At 46.4% G+C, this 20,627-nt stretch overlaps 3 protein-coding genes across 3 annotated transcripts; 1 reads left to right on the forward strand and 2 right to left on the reverse strand.

Annotated features, from left to right (window-relative positions):
• Positions 1–1,966: 1,966 nt before the first annotated feature.
• Positions 1,967–3,804, forward strand: fbp1 (fructose 1,6-bisphosphate 1-phosphatase). Its single transcript, XM_032039910.1, has 2 exons — positions 1,967–2,429; positions 2,490–3,804. The coding sequence occupies exons 1-2, from the start codon at positions 2,302–2,304 to the stop codon at positions 3,427–3,429; spliced, it is 1,068 nt and encodes a 355-aa protein (XP_031906183.1). The 5' UTR covers positions 1,967–2,301; the 3' UTR covers positions 3,430–3,804.
• BDW43DRAFT_1123 (H(+)-transporting V0 sector ATPase subunit a) lies at positions 3,684–6,850 on the reverse strand. The gene is made up of 4 exons (XM_032037933.1): positions 6,582–6,850; positions 6,428–6,506; positions 4,892–6,360; positions 3,684–4,834 (listed from the first exon to the last, which is right to left on the reverse strand). Exons 1-4 carry the CDS (start codon positions 6,705–6,707, stop codon positions 3,938–3,940), a joined length of 2,571 nt encoding a protein of 856 aa, XP_031906184.1. The 5' UTR covers positions 6,708–6,850; the 3' UTR covers positions 3,684–3,937.
• A 2,126-nt stretch (positions 6,851–8,976) lies between these two features.
• BDW43DRAFT_257717 (proteasome activator BLM10) lies at positions 8,977–15,923 on the reverse strand. The gene is made up of 4 exons (XM_032039911.1): positions 15,637–15,923; positions 15,048–15,546; positions 9,574–14,986; positions 8,977–9,515 (listed from the first exon to the last, which is right to left on the reverse strand). Exons 2-4 carry the CDS (start codon positions 15,476–15,478, stop codon positions 9,453–9,455), a joined length of 5,907 nt encoding a protein of 1,968 aa, XP_031906185.1. The 5' UTR covers positions 15,479–15,546; positions 15,637–15,923; the 3' UTR covers positions 8,977–9,452.
• Positions 15,924–20,627: the final 4,704 nt, after the last annotated feature.

The raw sequence follows: 20,627 nt of genomic DNA on the forward strand, positions 1-20,627 counted from the left end.
CATATGCTTGTCATTTTTTAATGTCGATTCATCAGGATGTCGGAAGGAAACTGGATCCGGGGCTAGGTGCCTACATACAAACAGGTATCTGGTCTCTTGTGTCGCACGACCAGAGGTCTGGCTTTAAGGATAAACAGTATTCACTGTCTGTGGTTGGCAATCGAGTTAGCAAAGTCCAGGAAATCTCCATTGCAATCATGTAAAGGATGCGATTCAGATAAGCATGAATGGTATTAAAAAAGATGGTGTCTGCATCGATAACTCGTATAAGACTCGTCATCTAGGAAATCATCATAGTAGGCTGAGGGGTGATAAAACAAGGAAATATATACCTTTTCAAACACACTGGAGCAATATTACAAAGCCGCACTAATGTGATACTATCCATTACCATTAGCCTCAGGCCGAAGCTTTGAATGATGAATGTTTGATAGATGTGTTTCTCAGTGGGCGAGGTTTTCTAGGCCTGCCGCAAATGAGGCATATCCGTCAAGACCGGTCGTCTGTTTGACGCCGTCGGAGCCCAGTGCCGTTTCATCTTTGCAAGGTGTAGGCAGATAGAGACAATCGAGAATCTTACCATTTACAGTACATGTACATGTAAATAACAGCATTCAACGTGCATTGGATACCTGCTGAAATTCTTTTGATCGTCAGCATACGGTTCCACATATGCAGATGAGTGATCAAACAGAGAAGGGATAGCAGATCAGAAATGTGCCATAAGAGTGTCGCCAACAACCCGAAGGTCTCAGTCGGTAATTTCCAGCGTATATTATGTATGAAGCATCATGCTAAAAGATTCGATAGAGATGATAAAGAATAACAGTACATACCATTAATCCAAGTTAAGAGAGTGTATCTTTTGCTGTGCGCATGGCAATACAAGTGTTAGTCCTGTTAGGGCTGAGTTAGCCAAAGGCCGATCGCATTCAGATGAAGGTGAACGAGAGCGTTCTTTGCAAATACATCAGACTGACGTGCAAAAACCGAGTTTTCATTCCGATAAGGTCAAAGACTCTAGTTTGTATATGGTTGTAGGTTGCATCATGAAGGGTGGTTCGGATGAAAGATGAGAATAAAAAAGATCGTTAGGAACTTACCAAACAGAGTATGCTGTGATGCACAATCGCTAATGGTTAGTCAAAAACCAGGATGAGCACCTAAGATCGTTGAGCAATGTTTATTTGCGTCCAGCATGATGGATGTTGATCGTTCCTGGCCTGAGCCATTGCTGTGTGGGAAAGAGAAAGATTCCAAGAAGGAAAAGAAAAAGCGTGCTCGAAGTTTTTCAAGCTCCTCACGCACCGGAGCTAATTTTACCGAGACCTAATCCGGTTAGCGCGAAAGGGTGGTGACCTTCAGCTTAGGTGATCCTTTTCTTTTGTGCAGGTCAGCTGACCTGGGAAAAAGGGTGCGATCGACGGAGGAAAGAAACCCGAAAATGAAACAAAGCTTTGCTAGACAGAACGGCCGAGACTCGAATAGTCCGAAAATAGTTCGACGTAGGCGACCAAAAATTGTCGCGTCTGCTGACCAGGAGATATCCACTCCGGGCCCTGGTTATGAAATTTTTAATTTGCGCATGAGGGTAGATAACTCAAACTAGAGCTATCAGATGCGGCATTCCCGGGTGAGATAACATGGGATTGTGAAGCTGATAAGTAATCATAGGTACAGACTACGTCTATGTACCCTAACTAAGATTCCTTGGACAGTATTGATATCATAGGCAGGCATGAACCTGGTAGTAGTATGGAGTACTGAATAGTACGGTAAGGCCAATAGTGCTGCGGGGAGAGTCGGACGCGGATTAAAGAAAACAGGGAAAAGCCGGGAGAAGGCGATGAGGGCGGGGGCTGCGGGGGAACAGAAGAGAGAGAGAGAAAGCATTGCGTCAAGTGATCCCGACTGACGTTCCTTTTCTCCACCCGCAAAATCGTAAGCATCTCAAGGAGGCACTCTATTGTCAGTTCATCGTACTGAACACTCACTTACTTATACTCCTAATCTTCCTCCCTTTTCTTCCAATTCAATTCTTCTTCTTCTCAATTCATTACCTACTATATATATTTCTTACGTACTCCATTACTACACAAAAAGTATACCCCTCCTCTCCTCTTCTCTCAGTTACCACTTATCTCGCCATCCATTGGTGCCTGAGTCTTCCTGCTTTCTCCGTTGAACCGAGGTTGCGCATTACTTTAAACCGGTCCAATTGTTCCCTCAAACCACTTTTCCTCCCTCTTGAACAACTTGCGCACATCCCTTCCCGACTAGATAATCTCGAATCACATCATAATGTCCACACACGACAACAACGGTGCTCCCCCCGTGGGACAGGAAAACATCAACACAGACATTGTCACCCTCACAAGATTCCTGACCGAAGAACAAGCCAAAGTACCAGAAGCGACTGGTGACTTCACGTATGTTCTCGAGCTCAGATGATACTCCAAAGAGTATAGACTAACCTCTTCTTTGAACAGACTCCTCTGTCACGCTCTTCAATTCGCTTTCAAGTCCATCGCCTACTACATCCGCCGTGCATCATTAATCAATCTGACTGGACTGGCAGGGTCTTCCAACACCACAGGCGATGACCAGAAGAAGCTCGACGTAATCGGTAATGACATCTTCATCTCAGCCATGCGCGGCTCAGGAAAATGCCGCATCCTCGTCTCCGAGGAAGAAGAAGAAGTCATCGTGTTCGACGAGCACCCCTACGCCCGTTACGCAGTCGTCTGCGACCCCATCGATGGATCTTCCAACCTTGACGCAGGCGTCTCAGTCGGAACCATCTTTGGCATCTTCAAGCTGCCCGACTCCGTCCTGGGTCCCGAGAACAAGGTCTCCCCCAAGGACCTCCTCCGTCCCGGTACTGAGATGGTCGCCTCCGGCTTCACCATGTACGGTGCCTCCGCACAGCTGGTGATCACCATGCAGGATGGCGGCGTCAACGGCTTCACACTGGAAAACTCCCTGGGCGAGTTCATCCTCACCCACCCTAACATGAGACTCCCCGCCAAGCGCGCCATCTACTCCGTCAACGAGGGTAACAGCTCGTACTGGGAGGAGTGGACCAACGCCTATTTCCATTCGCTAAAGTTCCCTCCCGAAGGCCAGAAGCCTTACAGCGCGCGTTACATCGGTAGCATGGTTGCTGATGCTTATCGGACTCTGCTCTACGGTGGTGTCTTCGCTTATCCGGCCGACTCGAAGTCCCCCAAGGGTAAGCTGCGTATTCTGTATGAGTGTGCGCCTATGGCCATGCTGTTTGAGAATGCCGGCGGTCTTGCTGTGAACTCTCGCATGGAGCGCCTTCTGAGCGTTCAGCCTGAGCACATCCATGACAAGAGTGGTGTCTTCCTCGGCTCGAAGGATGAGGTGCAGAAGATCATCGACACATATAACAAGTACAAGAAATAAGCTGAGCGGTCTGGTGATTCACCACTGGATGGTATTTTAATGAGCATTGTCATGTGTACTTAATGTATGAAAAAAGTAAAAAACATGTTTAACTAGATAGTCAAATAAACATTTGAAAACAAACAAAACTGCATTGTCTTGAGTTTACGTTACTAATGCTTTGTTGAGCGCCGGAATGGTTTTCTCGACCGGACACGGAATGCGGATAACATGTACCAAATTAAACCCGCCTCATAGAAGGCACAATCTTATCAAGGGACTTAAACTCCTGGAGACTTAAGCTGCAGATAGTACGTAGGACAACGCTTCATACATAGAATATACTTCTAAATGGAAAAGGCGATAGAGTTGCCCTGAGATGTACAAATAGCACAGAAATGAAGACTGCATCAGATATAGACAAGCCAATACCATGATATCTAGATATCTAATGGATTCCCACAGGAAACTACAGTACATATAATCCAGAAAGAAGGGAAGGAAAAATAGAAACTCGCTAATTTAAAACTCAATCAACGGGATCCTCTTCAAGGAGCGTCTTGAAGCTAAAGGGAGCGAATGGTATACCCTCGCCCATGAAATGCTTGCTCATAGCCTCGACCCAGTGTAGACGAAGCGAATGGAGCATAGCACTAGTTCCCTCCATGACGCAGAGAATAACGACTGTCAGAGTGAACCACAAGTAGAAAGTGATGACAATCATAATGACACGAAGGGTAGGAGACTCCTGCTCGAAGGCACCGCCAAGAGTCATAGTCCACAAAACGATAGAAAGCTGCTGATGGGCCAGGGAAAGAGCCCACAGACGCAGGTAAGAAGCGGTGTGAGAGATACAATTCAGGCAGAATTCAATGGTGTGAATAACCTGATGGATCATGATCTCAGCGAAGTCAAATTCTTCGTGCTCCTCTCCAAGATCCTCGGCAATCATGGCAACACCTTCACCCTCGCTGGCCATGCTGTCACGGCCACCATTAAGTCCGCCATTCAGATCCCCATCATCCTCGAGCGCGCTAACCCTTGATTGCTCTCCAAGACCTCTGTATCCATGAGCACGAGCACGGTTATGCTCCCATCGGAGATAGAGCGGCTTGAAGAGGAGCATAATAGGTACTTGTACGACGGCAAGAAGCAATAGAATAATCTGGACAGTGGCTTGGCCTGGATAGAGTTGCTCTTCGAGAGTGCCAGGAGAAAGGAACATGAAAATGAGCATGTTAAGCAGACCTGGAGGTGACTGGCCTCTGGCTGCCCAGTCTACCGACCACTTGTAGACGACAGTAAGGACAAGATAGCCAAAAATAGATTGGAAGAAAATCATTCCTGGGATGAAGTTGCCAATGACATCGACCTTGGACTTGAAATGGCGAGCGTTGACATACTGCAAGCAAAGAGCATAAGTCATCTATGAACTGGTTAGCCTCCGCGTTGGAAGAACTAAATAAATGCTGCAAGGGCTTACGTGAGACCAGCCCAGCAAGATACTCATTTTCATCTTCAAACTGTTCGTGAATAGCAAGGAGTTTTCAGCCTCATGCCAGTTCCAGTCAAGTCCAAAGGGGAAGCGATAATTGTCCTTTAGCGAAGCCTCGACTGCCTGTCCTGGATGGATGACCTCAGGCCACTTCCATTGACTCGAGAAGATCGTGAAGGACTTGGAGAAGATATCATTATAAATGAGACCAGTATACATCGAGAAAAGACCCATCATCAGCATGATATAACGGCCATAGAAAGCCATATAGGTAAGTTCGTCCAACTTGGTCTTCAGCAACTTTCTCTCCCAGAAAATCATGGCACAAGCACACAGAAACATGAGAGCACCATGGCCGAAATCACCAAACATGACGGCAAACAGGAAAGGAAAAGTAACAATCGTATACAATCCAGGGTTGACCTCCGAATACTTGGGGATACCATATGCATTGACGATAGTCTGGAAGGCCTCAGTGAATTTGTTTGTTCGTACATAGGTAGGGGGCGTTTTGTTTGTTCGGATCTGATTAACAATGGTTGGCACACTTAGGCCGGCACGGTCGTTTACATCCTGTAATGTCGACTTGATCAATGGCAGCGAGTTTGTTGGACACCAAGCCTCCGCAATGAGTGTTTTTCTCGCTTGATCGTAAGAGAATTTGTTGAGTGTATCGTAAACGGCCTTCTCCTTCCGGACAATGATCATCCATGCCGCAAGTGAGCGGGCAATCTGAGTGAGTTCCGCATCGAGGGTATTCTTAGTGTTACGCAAAACGTTACCAACGTCACTCAATCGTGTGTTCACCTCGTGGATCTGATCGCGTCTCAGCTCACTGTTTTCATCAACACCGTACAGTGAGGCACCGAGAGATTCGGAAATCTTCCTGATCTTCGCGATGATATTCTTTCCGTGGGCGAAAATAACAAACACATTCTTGTGAGACTCCTCGTTGGTTGTCGGATCAATGATGGCCTCAGGGATCTCGGACTGGTTCATGTACAAGTTACCACGCAGAGTTCGCCAAAGAATACGCTCGAAGGCCCCAATACGGTCCCGTGGAATGACACCTGCCACAAATCCGATGTTCATCTCCAGGAAGGATTGTTGACCCTGGGCCGCGCCGTTCTGACCCCGGTGGGACTGCTGTTCCACGTCCCGGAGGAGAGGAGCCTCGTCGTTGTCAAACGATTGGCGTATTTCTTCCGTATGCGTGTGTGCGCGGTCGAAAAAGCCACCGGCTTCCCTCAAAACCCAACGCCATTCGGTGAGCTCCACCTCACGTTTCTTGAGTGTCTCGTAACTATCGTTGAGTGAAGCAATCCTCTGCTCCAAGCTCTCGCTGCGTTCGGCAAGCTCGTCGATCTCTGATGCTAAGGGGGCAGCTAATGTATCGGAGAATTCGGACGAAGATCGCATCGGGATGCCTGCCTTGTCCATCTGAGAGTGGAAATAACCTGTAGAGGAAAGAACACGAGATTAGTTGCCTTTCGATTCAATGGTACACCATAGAGGTAGCCATACGCAGCTGCCGTTCCACATTATCCAAGCGACGGATCTCTTTCGTAAAGGTGCGTTGAAAAGCATTGGTGTCGGGGTTCAGCTAGTTGCAGGTCGATTCATGTCAGCCCAGGCTCCTGTGTCGCTGCCTTGTGCCGGATTTCGACTATCGACTTACATCTCTGAACTGGACCTGACCAAGTTCCCCCAGAGCACTGACAACTTCTCGTCCGATTTCATTGGCGATATAGAGCTGGGTCAAGCTCATATCAGACGAGCGGAAGAAGGTGTCCTTCGGAGCCATAGTGAGGAGGCTGCTTGGAGCAGGTTCTTTTCACCACAGGGACAAGGAGAGCGCAAAAGCGCCGTGTTTAAGTAAGCGCTGGGATGCTAAGATAATGATAAGAACGCCAGGGACGTGCGTGGAAGCAGTTGGATAAAAGCGCCTATACCACAGACGCCCCTTTAGGTCGGATGACGGTGAGCTTGTTGCGGGAGCCGAGTGGCTGTTGATTCACGTGATTACTCGGGATTTGCTTACCTAATCTGATTCTGTAACGTAACCGGTAAGCGACCCGCACCTGTAAGCAACCCGCACCCCAACCGCCACATAAAATATTAAAATGACCAAAACACCATGAATTTAGACTTCTATATAAAAATAAGTATTTCTATCGATTCGGGCAGTGAGTGATTTTATGACCCTGTACACCACAGCCAGAACATTTAGGTGGGGCGCGCCTAGGAGTCGATTCAGTAGGCAGAGCCCTATCTGCCTGTATAGCTTCATCTGCCTGATTTCGGCGCTCTATAAGAATTCGGGCTTCAGATACTGATATACCTTCCTCAAAAGTAATCTGTTTAGTAGAGCGCTTTCGCTTTTTAATCTGTCTTTCATTTTCAGCCTGACTTTGCTCAAGTTGGTGCTTCAATATCGTTGCATCATGGAAAGCTTGTTCAGCGCCTTTTATTATTTGATTTAGGCAAGTTTTAATAGGCGAATCAGGACTGCAATACCGATTCTTAAGCAGTTTTTTAAAGCTAGATTCCGACTTCTCTAGCTGCTTGACTGTATGAGGTGTTTTAGGCGCTGAGCTGCCCTGGCTGCTGGGTCTACTACCCGGAGGTGTAGGAGTCTTAAGCTGAACTGTCAGCTGAGATAGAACGCACTCAGGAGACAGAGGAACTAGGCCAGTAGCTCTAAAAGCACTATAAATATTGCTGCTGGTAAAGGCCTCTGTATGGGCCTCAGGATATGCGTTCAGGAAATCAAGTTTATCAATATGATTAAGTCCGCAGCGCATCTTAGATTGAACTAGGTCTCCGTACGCGCGTTTTAAAGGCGAGAAAACAGTAATATCAAGCGGTTGAAGCTTATGAGAAGCGTGCGCAGGCATACAGATTGGTATAATATCATTTTCTGCGCAGATCTGATCAAATTGAGGCGTTAGATGACTATCGTGGCCATCTAGAATAAGTAGACGGTATTTTTCCACAGATCGGCCGGTAGTAAGAGGTATAAAATGATTCTGCAGCCAACGTAGGCCAATATCATTGCTTGTCCAGCCATTAGGACTAATCTCGATTCTCCAATTAGAAGGAACCTTATTGTCCTCATACCAAGCCTCCATATGTACCTTGCCTTTAAAAATAATACAGGGAGGTAGAGCCCATTCATTAGAACATATACATTCTATGGCAGTAACCCATTCCCGGTTCCCTGGCTGCAATAAAAATGGCTTGCCTGGCACATCAGACCTAGTAATAACTTTGGCTGCAGCAATTAGGCCCATTGCAAAGCCTGTTTCATCGAAATTGTATATATCATTAGAAGCTATGCCGTACTTCTGAATAGCCTCATTTACCTGCTTAAACCAAGCACCTAGGACCTTAGGATCCTCTACTTTAGCACGCTGATAGTTATAGCGACGTGCAAAGCAGGTTTTAAGCTCAGGTGTACATCTGGTAAAGTTGTATACCCATTTCTCCCCTACAGTAGTAGGGGGAGAAGTAGTATCACGCTTTGAAAGCAGGATATTGGCCATTTCTCGTACATATGTAGGCCGAGGAGATGCTCCACGTTTATCTAGTGATAGAATCCATTCTTTAAGCGATTCCTCTTCACTAGAAGTCAATTTATGAGTATTGACACGAGTATCGCCTTTAAAAGAGACTCCTTTTAGGCGATCACGTAGGGTAGAAAAAGGTATATTAAATGTCTGAGCTGTCTTCTTAACGCCATAAATTTCATTATTTTTTAAAGCCGATATAGCCAGTAGGATCCTGCCTTCCTGCTCAACGCGTGATTTTGAGGATTTAGGCATTTTTGGTGGTATGGCTGATGTTTGAATCACCTAAGAAATTGAGGCGCGTAGAAAACGCGGTTGGGGTGCGGGTTGCTTACAGGTGCGGGTCGCTTACCGGTTACGTTAACTAACTTAACTAGTTAGTTAACTAACGTTAACTGAAGTTTGTTATAGACCTTGGACTACAAACTAGCGAACAGTATCTTGTGAAAGCAAGTGTCAACTTAAACTAATGATACTGCTATTTACTTTGGTAATTTGGGTTTCTACCGCTGTTGACCGGGGTACCGGTATGTTGCAATCCGCGAGCTCAGTTTTCCTGCTCCTATGGCAAGGGTGACCCCATAGACAATAATACTGTCTGTCCTTAGTATAAAAGCGGCGGCACCCATGTCCAGCAATCGGTCGGAACTTCCGCAGCAAATCATGTATTAATAGGCAAAGCAATAAAATTCAGAAATGCTTTTCGAGTGGATGTCGCTGTGCACTATGGTATATGTGTGTCCAAGTCAAAAAGTACCACCCAAAACTTTACATCAAACAACAAAGTGAAGCATTACATTAAGAATTACCCCTCCATCAAACTCAGTACATTGTCCATACCAAATGTTCTAGGGATTCTCAGTTCACATACTGCCACACAGAGAACGACCAGTATCTTGCAGCATTCCTACATACGTGGCATAAGTCTTGACTGGATCGTGCTTATATGCTTGTACGGGACCTATCATCTTCCTTGAAGTCTAAGCAAAATAGCTCTTCCAAAGTACTCCAGAGAGGTCTTCGAGCTGGTCCGAAGTAAAAGCCTAGATAGTGTCAGCTCAATAAAAGTACTTTTCCTTTTCATCGTGAATAGCCACCAACCTTCGCATCAATATGCCAAGTATCTTGTCTGGTCTTCTTGAACTCGCTAATAATGGATTTGACGCTTGAGCCTACAATGCCAGGATCGTTTGCAGCCCGAACGCTTAATGTGGCCAGGGCTTCAGGCATCCACGTGGGCGGCGGACTATTGTACGGGAATGCTTGGATTAGCGCACCGAGGCCTAAAACTGAACCATGTCTCGTAATAATAAGTCGAGCATGCTCAGGAGTTGGCGTGCCGGCCCCGGATGAGACTGGGGTTGACAAGCCAGATCGAAGGATCTTGGGCCGTTTTGGAAGAGGGTTGTTGATCAATATCTTCGAAAATCGCTGCATGAACCGGCGGATCATTTCCTCGCGTAAGGACACGGGTGAGCAACGAATCATCCCAGACAAGGTAGCAGATGCTCCAGCCCTCACTTCATGCTGGGGATCTTCTAGCATGTTTGCCACACACTCGAAAAGCTTGTCTCGATCAGCGACAGACAGGAGGAATAGCCGGCGGAAATAAATGATTTGAATGTTGATCATAACCCGCAGACGTTGATGCCATGAGGGGGACGTCTTTCCTATGTGGATGAGCGACTGAATAAATCCGGAGTTCTGCTCAGCGGGGTATGGAATGTTGGGTAGATGGCGGAAGACGTGATATGCTAGCGACTGAAGCTCTGGATCTTCCTTTACATCCATCATATGCAGAAGCTGTCCTGTGAACACATCTGGGAAGAAGGGCACCAACTGCGTACACTCGTAAGACGAGAGAGTGGAATCAAGCCAGAGGAGGACTGTCTTGCACCCTGAAGTATAGGATGACGGTGTCTGCTGACCTGGCGTCCTTTCGTGCCGCCATTTTTCAATCTGGCCAAAGATACCGTGTATCGTCTTGGTGAATTCTTCAGTCGGCTGATACGGATATGTACCCACAGATGACGCTGCCTCCTGAGCTGTAAGAAGGCTCTTGACGTCAGTATATGACTCATGATACCGTGTGCGATAAATCGTGGCGATTGTTTGGCCCATTGCCTCGCGGACACCCTTGTATGGATGGTCAAGGTGCGAGAGGAAGTCTTTAACTATAGGCTTTTCAAGTTGAAAATGCCACCCCGCATCTATGATAGATTGATGAAGTAAATTGATCTTGGAGCTCTCCTTGAAAGCAGCATTCGTCGACATATCTAGCCGGAAGCTGGCGAGCCAATCAACCAAAGGCCATGCTCTTCGTGGATCACGGCATTGAAGGATCATATGAAGAAACGTCGTCCAGTAACCAGAGTTTTCCGGAGTCAATCCATCAGTGAAAATCTTACGCACAATCGGGAAAGCGTATTCCCAAACAAGTGTCCGTTTCTCCACACTTGTATCAGCGACAGAACTTATAAGGGCACCAAGAATCTCCGCAGTGGCTCTGTGTTGGTGTTTATCGCTACCATCTTCAAAAACAGCTTCAATTTCTTCTTGGATGTCCTTGAATGTAGCAGCAGAAAGTCCGTCTCGGAGCATCAATTCAAAGGCGTATAGGAGCATCATTGCGCAGGGCATACGGAACTTATCAGCGCTGGGGTCCCGTGGTTCCTGCTTCAAGTACATGAAGAACTTGTTGAACCAAGCTCGATCAAACAGTTTACCCATGTGAGTACGCACTTTCCACTCGGTCTCGTCATATTCGATGTCACGCTCGACATTTGACTTGTATGCAGGCATGCTGTCGGCCCACACAAGCCATCCTGGGAAATCATGATCAACGTAGTATTCTGCCTCTGGTTTGGCGAAACTTGATAGATACTCCTCGGTCCAGCCCTCACTATATCGTTTGGTAACCACGTTGATCTTAGAAGGGAAGTGTTGATGGCCCAAAATATAATTTTTATACTCATGGTTGCAGATAGCCCTGACATCTACCATGGTGAACAAGGCGATGAGAGCTTGAGAATACATGCCGCGCAATCCAGGATGATCATCGATAGATCCTTGAGTTACAAGCTCTATCAGGTTCTCACTTGCGACGTAATCAAATCTGAGACCCATGGTGATTACGATGGTGGCCGCCCGGCTGGCAACTTTCCAATGCGAAACTCTGGCTAGGTTCACCAATTCTTCGGCCAGGTCGGCTTTCTTCTTCTCAATGAGGGCCCGCTTACTGTTGATACCCTTGCGCTTTTGCAGAATTTCATCCTGAACATCCTTTTTAGGAGCGATCGTTTCAACGATGTTCCGGTCAAGAATGGCCATCCTTTCCATCGCACGGCCATACTCCATGATCTGATAAACTGCGCCCGAACATATTCTTTGTACGGAGGGTTTGTCCACTGCACTTGCGTCGATGAAAGTTCTAACCAAGGTAGGGGCGTACTTCCAATGACGTCCCACAGTCTTCGCAACGCTACTCAGGAGTAAAGAAAATAATGCGCCTTTAATCCGAGCATGATCGTTTTCTCTAATGCCTTTCTGCAGGGCTTTGATTAATGGCGGGATAACAAGAAGGCGAGAGCCCCAGACAGCCTTGAGAGCGGACTCCCCTGCACTTTGAGCATTACGCCGAGTCTCCGTGTATAGGGAAACGCAAGATTCAGCGATATCCAGAAGCAGTAGCTCATCTAGTTGAGATCGTCGCCGGGGTGCTGCATTGTGCCTCAGGCGCTGTAAATGGTAGACATTGGCTCTTCGGACTAACAGTGGACGAGGATAGTCTTTGCGGATACCACTCATTTTGTAAGGATGAATGTCTGCAGCGAGGAGACGCGTAACCCTGTCCAGGACATGAGCAGACCTTTCAATACCAACATCGACAAACCATGATCGATAAGCTGAGTACAGAGCACTGAAGCAGGGCACATCATCTTCTTGCTTGTCGGACAAGAACCTATGCACTTCATGAAGAACCCAGCCTGCTCTCTCCCGGATCTCATGGATGGTAGTGTACATTGAATCAGTCTCCTGCAGTGGATAGCCGGTAGGGTATGAAAATGTTTCTCTGACCGTAGCATCATCCGAGCTGTCAAGTAATGAATCGGAGTCTTCATCGTGCAGGTCATTACCACTCGAAGCGTCTTCGCCGTCAGTCATATCAATATCACTCGACGATTTCGATGACCCATTCACTCCTTTTGCTTTCGTTTGTGACGCAGCTTTGGGGTCGAACAGCACAGAGATACCAGAAAGGATAAGCCGTAGTAGAACCAAGTTCCTAGTAACGTCATCCGACCATTCCTTACCAATACCATCTCGCTTGACGCTGGATGACCCATTAGTGAGATCCATCAGTTGCTTCAAAGCATTATCGGCCTGGCTCTTGAACAGATCAACTGCAAACCCAAGTTCCTCGCGTTTTGGCACATGCCATTTTACGGTGAGGTTATTCGGATCCGGCTGATAGCTCCAAAGTTCGGGCTGCACGCCCTGAGCAGCGACAGCAGGCTCATACAAAGAGTAATCCGAAGTATAAGTGCCCGTGAGGTTTAGCAGAAGGTGATGCACAAAATTTGAGATATGAACGGTAGGTATGCCCCTGCACTTCTGTTGCATATACACGGCAATGTCAAACAGCTCTTTCCTGTGAGCCAGTACAGCATCCCCAACATGGACAACGCACATGCTCAGCATACTGACGTTCCAAACCAAGCCACGGTCTCGAGGAAGGACATCTGTTCCAGTCGTCCTGGTGGAGCCTGCACCATTGTCGTCAATTTCAGTACGAATGGCCTGCGTCAACACCGGGATAAATCGCTTCAGAGCCTTCTCTGGATTGACCTTGCAAATTGAGTTACAAATAAAGGCCATTGCATCCCGGGCTTGGTGGATAACGTGGTTGGACACAAAGTCTACAACCTTGGACAAGGCAATGTCATAAAACTCCGGGGAGAGGGACGACAAAAGCGGCATGAACGTGGCAGGAAGCGTGTTCACAATGTTCTCTTCGGGAGAACCGTTGCGAACCCTACTCACGTCTGGTAGATTCTCTAGAAGGGTAAAGACTCGTCCCAGAAAAGATATGATGAAGTCACCAAAGCCGCAGGTTGAAGAACGAAGAATCATCTCTTCCGTCTCATCATCCAGATCTCGATCGTAGTTCAGTTGCACCTCAACACCCTCCTCTTCCATTCGCTCCATTTCACCTGTAATCCACTGCATCGCCAGCATGTTACAATTCACGTCTTCCCTCCCTTGTGTTAGGTCGGCCAATGGTATATTATAACAAGCAGACTGGATGAACGACAAAGCATGTAGAGATTTCTCGAGGTCATTGGCATCAACACCAGGTAAGGCAAGTCCCAAGAGAGTGGTCATATGGCACCGGTATCCCTTCGTGCGTGAAATGATCCGTGAAAGAACCTGAAGGGCGCGGAGCGAAGATGTCGTGCGGTGAACTTCGACTAACCCTTGAAGGGATGGATAGATGCGTTGCAAAGCTCCCGGAAGAATAAGGTGCGGCTCCAAAAAGGCCAAACTTTGCAGCGTAGATAAAGAGAAGCTCATTGCCGTACCACTTTTAGCATAGATACCCATGAATATCACGTCACGAAGACAGAGTACAAAACGACGCTTCAGAGGTTCTGTTAGTCTCCGCTCCGCTGGGACTTCCATCTCTCCACTTTGCTCTCGATTCCAACGCATAACAAAAAAGTCGGCAAGGTAGTAGACGAGCTGCGACAAGGTCTTCGTCCAACTGCCAGAATTAGATGGATGGAAGAAAGTTTCCACGGCCTGTATAAGGCCCTCTAGTTGAGTCAGGATCGATTCTTCAGCTTCAAGGCATGCGGGAGAGAGCGACATCACGACCCATCTGGCAATATGATGCGCCACTGGATGCTTCCTTGTATCCCGGTCAAGCATGATGCCTAGCCCGGACGAGATATCTACAAGTGCACTGTAAGGAGAAGTTGACTGTCCAACAGGGATCTCCAACAATCTTAGGATAGCCGTGAAGATGAGGGACGACTGTTCCTTTGTGAAAAGTCCAAACTCCGAGAAGGCTATGTGCGGAGCGGGTAATGAATCACGAGCCAGCCGCGAAAGGAAGTCAAGGAAGGTAGTATCGAATGTCTTTGACCGACTGACTAAAGACCAAAGATGAAAGTATGTTGGCAGATAATGGTGTGGCAGGAGATCTTCCCTGGTCTCGGGCGGAGGTGACGTCGGGAGTAGTAAATTAATCAGTCCTACTACGACAAATGCACCCTCCGAGAAAGACGTAGTATAATGAGGAAGAAACTCTTCCAACATGGCTGGCAGCTCACATGGGTCAATGTACAACTGGACGAACGCGCAGAGCTTCGTCAAGGTCTTGACATTCCTCTTGAGATTCGTCGAATGTACCAAACCAGATTCTGTGGGCAACACAAACGCTTTCAGTTCCCTGTAAAGAGGTTTCCAATCCAAAGTCAGATCCTTCACAGGTCTCAGATAATGCTTGCGTCTGTGTTCATATTAGCATCACGATCAACAATGGTCGGCGTTAAAAATGAAGTCTCGCTCACTTCGTAAGGAGCATAAACATGCTAGCGAATCGCTCCGAGACATTGGGATCGATGCCTGGGGCAAGCGAGAGCTCATAGTATAACCTCACAAGGTTAATCCGATCCTTACGGGTAGGATCAAATTTGAGTGATAGCCATCCTCTAAGCTCTCGTGTCCAGTGCACTGCACCGGGATTGAAATCTCCCGCTTCCACCGCAATGTAAAGCTGAGTTAATATCTCTCGTAGGCTTCGTTCCCTCTCAGTTTCATCTTCGAGCGGATATGGTAGATATTTGAAATAAGGGTAAGTGCGAGGGCGGACTCGTGCCTTGGCCTCGCCATTCCCGTTCAACCCTGCAGGGTCCCCGTCCGGTGAGGTGGCTCGCGATAAGTCGTGCGCATTATGAAAATTTTCCGATGTTAGAATGGCTTTTGCGCCTGATTGATCCATAATCAAGCAAAGTGATCGATGATCACGATGGTGCCGGTGTAGGGGGAAGTGGAAGGTTCTAAGGAGCTCTAAAGGACTCGGAGTTAATTACATTCGTTCCAGAACGTAAACCATGGCGGTACGTCGACAGGCATGAAAATTTTTTTGAATATACTTACATTGGACATGAAGATTGTAGCCCAAAGTCCAGCTGTAAAGGTCGATGACAAAGAGTGACCTACTACCAATTATGTTCGCATGGGCGACAGCAAGGGTCTTGGCTAGTAGGACGACCGGGTGAACAGCTTCGGGACGAAGGAAAAGAACTAATACAAATAATATGAAAGATCTTTGATGACAATACAATCCGTCACGAGAGCTCTCCGTGGTGTAATATCTCACTACCTTGGACGTTTTGAGGGGGAAAATAATTCAGTTGAAGCTCATGAGTAACAGTTGATAGAGAGAGAATGAAGTTCCATAAGTTTGTCCGATCACTGATGACATAATTCCACGTAACTGCACCGCAGCCTAACTTCAGCAAAAAGACACTAACCTATTTCCGTCCCGCAACCCAAAACACCTAAAATTATATATAAATCTGTAAGTCTCTAGATTAACTAATGACTAGTATTATCCCATTCGTAAGCAGTCACATAAGCATAGCCACTTCACGGATACATTAGTATTAGGGAAACATGAATAGAATGTGAAATTAATTCTCGTATTCAATTTAAACTTTCTAGATAGTACAGGTTGACTAAGCTGGAGGCAGAAAGGATCCGAAAAGGATCGCTTGGACAAGTGCATAGATTACCATCCCTTGTACGGCAATTGAAAAGGTCCGGCTGCGTTTAAAACTGATGTCAGGCTGTTTATCATAGCCCAAAGCTTGACATACAAGATACCAATACCAGAGAGGATACCCTGAATATATCCGGTTGATGATCTGGACATGGTAGCTAGTAAAAGCCATCGCTGCAAGTAATCCATTGGGCGCAGCAAGTCGTGTCAACAACGAAGCTGCAGTGTCTGATAATGTTGCCGTGTTAATTGCCCAGATAGAAGAGTGACAGAGTAAATATAACATAGGAAAAGCCATTATGAAAAGAGGTAAATTCGCAAGCGTCCAGTACCGTAAAAATCCCACATTCCTGCCGCGAAAACGTCAGTAATCGAGCGCTCCTAGGTCACAGTAAGGTGGCCACTGACCAGTAATGAACCTGAACCCAGCCATAGATACTAGGTATGAGCTGTTCACACCATGGCCGCAAAGGCTGGTCAGACTTCACATTGATCACAATGACACTAAGACGGAACAAGGTATCCCAAGATACACCCTGGGAGATAATTCTGTGCAGCTGTTGGAGTGCATCATATATGAACAAGACTCCACTGAGGATCCCATTGCTGCGGACTGCTGTAGCTACTGAAAATAGCGCAGCAGCTGACAAAAGTTTAGCACCACCGGATATCCGCTTACCACTCTTGAGATCAAGCAGGGAGGATGAATATATATAAAACCCAGTAATGTTGAGGAAGGAGAATAAGGATTCCCCATAGGGTGCGGAAAGGAACGCCCCTGCAGGGCAGATGATATGCAAGGAAGAGGAGAGGAAACTGGTCAATTTCCCTGAGGTGTTGCCATGATCAAATACATTGATAGAAAGCCTGTATAAGGCCAAGACTGAAAGATAATGAGTAAGATGGGAGAGGGCAATTGCAACAAGGGCAACTTTGGTCACCCCACCCGAGCCATTCAACCGAGGGAGGGCTTTGCCTGCAATTAGCAGCGGCTTAGTCTAGAAAGAGGAGAGGGGCATATAACAGAGGTTAGGAAGGCAAGGATTTGGTGTAGCCATAGCCAAAGGCCCATTCCTGTTCAAAAACATAGTCATCCTGAACAATATGGACAAAGAAGATAGAATCCCATCTAACAAGCTTTACAAGGAATGAGAAAGGTACATGCTTAGTGACGCTTGATTTGACACTAGGCGACGTGAGCTCTTGGTAAGGAATTAGCCCCGTTGAGGTATCATAACTGGGTCCTGGACAGGCAATAATAACCAGGAAGAGAAGAACCTTCCATAACCTAAAGGCTAGGGATAGACTCTAAATGGGCTCGTTGGGATTCAAGAGTCCTGGACGGGATAAGGCCAGTCTAGAACCCATACATACCAGGTAAGATCGGAGGGGATCGGTGATAATAAACCCCTCTCTAAGGAATAGTATTAAGCTAGAACTGCTTTATTCCATCTTATGCAATGCATAAATTTCTCTACGGGGTTTTTCTGCGCTCATGAATCAAGGGTCCACAAATAGGGTAGGTAAAATGAAAACAGAATAAAATACGATGATAGATAATAATGATCGGGGTCATAGGCCGAGGTACCTGCTTGAACTGGCCACTCTAGTTTGTCTAGTAACTGATGATGATGTTGAAGTCGAAACGGTAAGTGGGGAATCGGATTCTTCGGCAGGTAATACATACTAATACTTAATTACTTTTCAGCATGCCGATGCATAACTAAACTAATGTAACAGATTAACAAACTAATGACAACTAGTTGAAATCCCTTGCAGTTGCCACCATGACGGATCATGACGAGCTGAATAATAGAAAGGGGAGTAACTAAGTTGATATAGAAAAAAAAAAGTACGTGGCTATGTCATCATTTTCTGAGAGGTGACATGAGTAGGAAATTCAATGAAAAAAATTTTTTGTCATTTTTTCCAATGGATTTGTCCTGGAATTCTGGAAACCAATTAGTAGCACAACAAACCCTACCTTGGGATCAACCCGCGATTCAGCCCTACGAAAAAAGCCCCATTCCACTGACGGATCCGGAATATAACCCCTCCAACTCTCGAGAATAAAGAAAGGAAACGAAAAGGAAAATCATGAAACTGAATTAGTTGTCAAAGTGAGAAATCAGTGCCTGAAAGATGATAGTTCTAGGACTATCCTCAATCTATCCTTGAACTATCTAGAAGCTGATAGTACTTCGCAACTCTTGGGGAGGCAATAAAGTGACTATGAGTATCACTCACCCTATCCATGATTACGATAACTATCCCGAGACCGACGGAGTTGACGGACCGATTCCGAGGAGAGTACGGAGGAGCTCCTAGTAAAGAAATATATCCCTCAGATGGATAGCGACTAGAAATCTTCAGTGCAGCTAGAAACTAATCTAGTCTATACTAAACTAAAATTCTCATGAAAACCAGACGAGACAACGTTGCACGCCCCCGTTTTGGATCACGTGTGCAAAATGTGGCACCCACAATGACCGATACGTACGTACCGTTACTGAGCATTACATCTATGTATTAAGCGTGTCCTTTTTGATATCAAGAGTCCGACCGATTTCTTTGTCGGTGGCGATAGCATCTTATGATATGATCGTATACATCAACGTTCCTACAAACCCAGTGGGGAAGATCGTGATAGGGCTTTGTCACATGGGTTCAGATCATTTTTATACTTATGATGACCCTTCTGATTATTCGAATGCTCAGAAGAAAGAGAAGAATAACCCAACCCCACTAAAATAAAAAGGAGTCTGGAAGTGAGCGCACCACCAATATATGTAGTGGGGTGGTGTTTCCATACAAACTAACTGACTTATGCCAAGGCCAGTTAATTTCATTTTTGGCCAAGAAGAGCCCGCGTGTTGGAAGTGTACTCTATGTATAGCATCATAGACTTGGAGAAAAGAAACTCCGGGGCGTTATCAATCCCGTACAGGGGTGGGGTAAGTAAGCTTTACCACTTGTTGGGGAAACAGAAGAAAAGATATTTGAATTCCTGAAGGATTGCCTTGACTCTGAGTTGGAAGCGTAAGGTTCGGTTGCCTTAAGGCCAAGAGTCATATCCATGGATGGACGTATCGTATTATATTTGGGTTGGCCGGCAGGTCGGAAACTCGGACCTCCGTAGGAACTAAGTAGGAACTGGAGTCCGGAGCACGGGAGTACCGAACTGTCAGTAGGCCTTTAGTAAGCGGGTAGTATAAGGTAGTGACCGACGCCCGAGGAAAGGAGAACTAGTATAGTACTTGGTGAGCACTTCCATTACAGGAATGTTTGCGAGGGTGTATTACTTAGCATGGAATTTGTTACTCCGTACTAGGTAGGTGGAAGAAAAGAAAATAAAGAGCAATAATTTATTGGAAAATGGGATGACGGAGAGGGAAGAACCGAGAGGGAAGAACCGAAAGTTACGGGACTCGGAAACGATTACTAGCGGTACTGGAGCCTCGGGCGTTGTTTAGTCCCGAAGATCGCCGTCTAGACGAGTTGAACAGACGAATTTGCCATGGATCGCCCCTCAAAGGTAAGTTCCGCTACTGTGGGTATCATGCAAATCTAGCATTTGTCGGGTTTTTGCTAGTAGGAGTGATGGTTACAGTACATTCTGTGTACAAGGATGAGGTACATGCATTCAACTCTGGAGCTCTGGCGGCGGAGCTTCCATGGAAACCCTCTCCGAGACGCAGATATGATGATTAGTATTTTTATTTCTCATCCTTGAGCAAAAGTGGAACTAATGGTAAATTATTATGACTCTTCTTTTTATTTTGGGATATGATTGATCGTATTACTTGACCGCTACTATATTGACTCCATTCAACCTGACATGCACACAAGTTTTCTTTCTTTTTCTTTTTCTTTTTCTCATTATTTTACCTTCCGTTTCATCCACTCGTTTTTACATTTCCACTTACCCGTACCTGAATATTAAGGCTTCGGTCACCCACACGGTCTACATACATACATCGTCTTTCCCTACTTTTCAACTCTCCCTTGCATATTTCCCCTCGGTAGTTGTGTTGCGCATTACGATATCTACTTCCCGTTGTACAACGTTAGAAACTCTTGGCTCTTGGTCCATCTTACCTCAAAGGCTCACACCAAACCATACTCTTCATCTTCTACTTCTTCCGCTCCTCCCTCAGCCTTCTTCTGTTTTACAACTCAGAACAATTGTTGTGCAGGTCACGCCCCCCAGAAATCTCACTTCGTTTTATCTTACTCTCTCTTTTCGTCCCTTGCTCTATTTTCACACACTCCCTATCCTCTTTTCCCTTGTCGGCCCGCATTGCGCATATAGCTTGAAGGACAAGTGATCGACCGGAGGCGCCCGCGATCTCCGTGAGATATAACC

The sequence above is a fragment of the Aspergillus alliaceus genome (genome assembly GCF_009176365.1).
Source record: "Aspergillus alliaceus strain CBS 536.65 unplaced genomic scaffold BDW43scaffold_1, whole genome shotgun sequence".
NCBI classification, from domain to species: Eukaryota; Fungi; Ascomycota; class Eurotiomycetes; order Eurotiales; family Aspergillaceae; genus Aspergillus; species Aspergillus alliaceus.

Coding starts and splice junctions, on each gene's coding strand:
- fbp1 (XM_032039910.1), top strand. CDS start 2,302: ATGTCCACACACGACAACAACGGTGCTCCCCCCGTGGGACAGGAAAAC. Junction 2,430..2,489: donor GAAGCGACTGGTGACTTCAC/GTATGTTCTCGA, acceptor TTCTTTGAACAG/ACTCCTCTGTCACGCTCTTC.
- BDW43DRAFT_257717 (XM_032039911.1), bottom strand. CDS start 15,478: ATGGATCAATCAGGCGCAAAAGCCATTCTAACATCGGAAAATTTTCAT. Junction 14,987..15,047: donor ATGTTTATGCTCCTTACGAA/GTGAGCGAGACT, acceptor ATATGAACACAG/ACGCAAGCATTATCTGAGAC. Junction 9,516..9,573: donor CTTGGCATATTGATGCGAAG/GTTGGTGGCTAT, acceptor GACACTATCTAG/GCTTTTACTTCGGACCAGCT.
- BDW43DRAFT_1123 (XM_032037933.1), bottom strand. CDS start 6,707: ATGGCTCCGAAGGACACCTTCTTCCGCTCGTCTGATATGAGCTTGACC. Junction 6,507..6,581: donor GTCAGGTCCAGTTCAGAGAT/GTAAGTCGATAG, acceptor ACCTGCAACTAG/CTGAACCCCGACACCAATGC. Junction 6,361..6,427: donor TAATGTGGAACGGCAGCTGC/GTATGGCTACCT, acceptor TTTCCTCTACAG/GTTATTTCCACTCTCAGATG.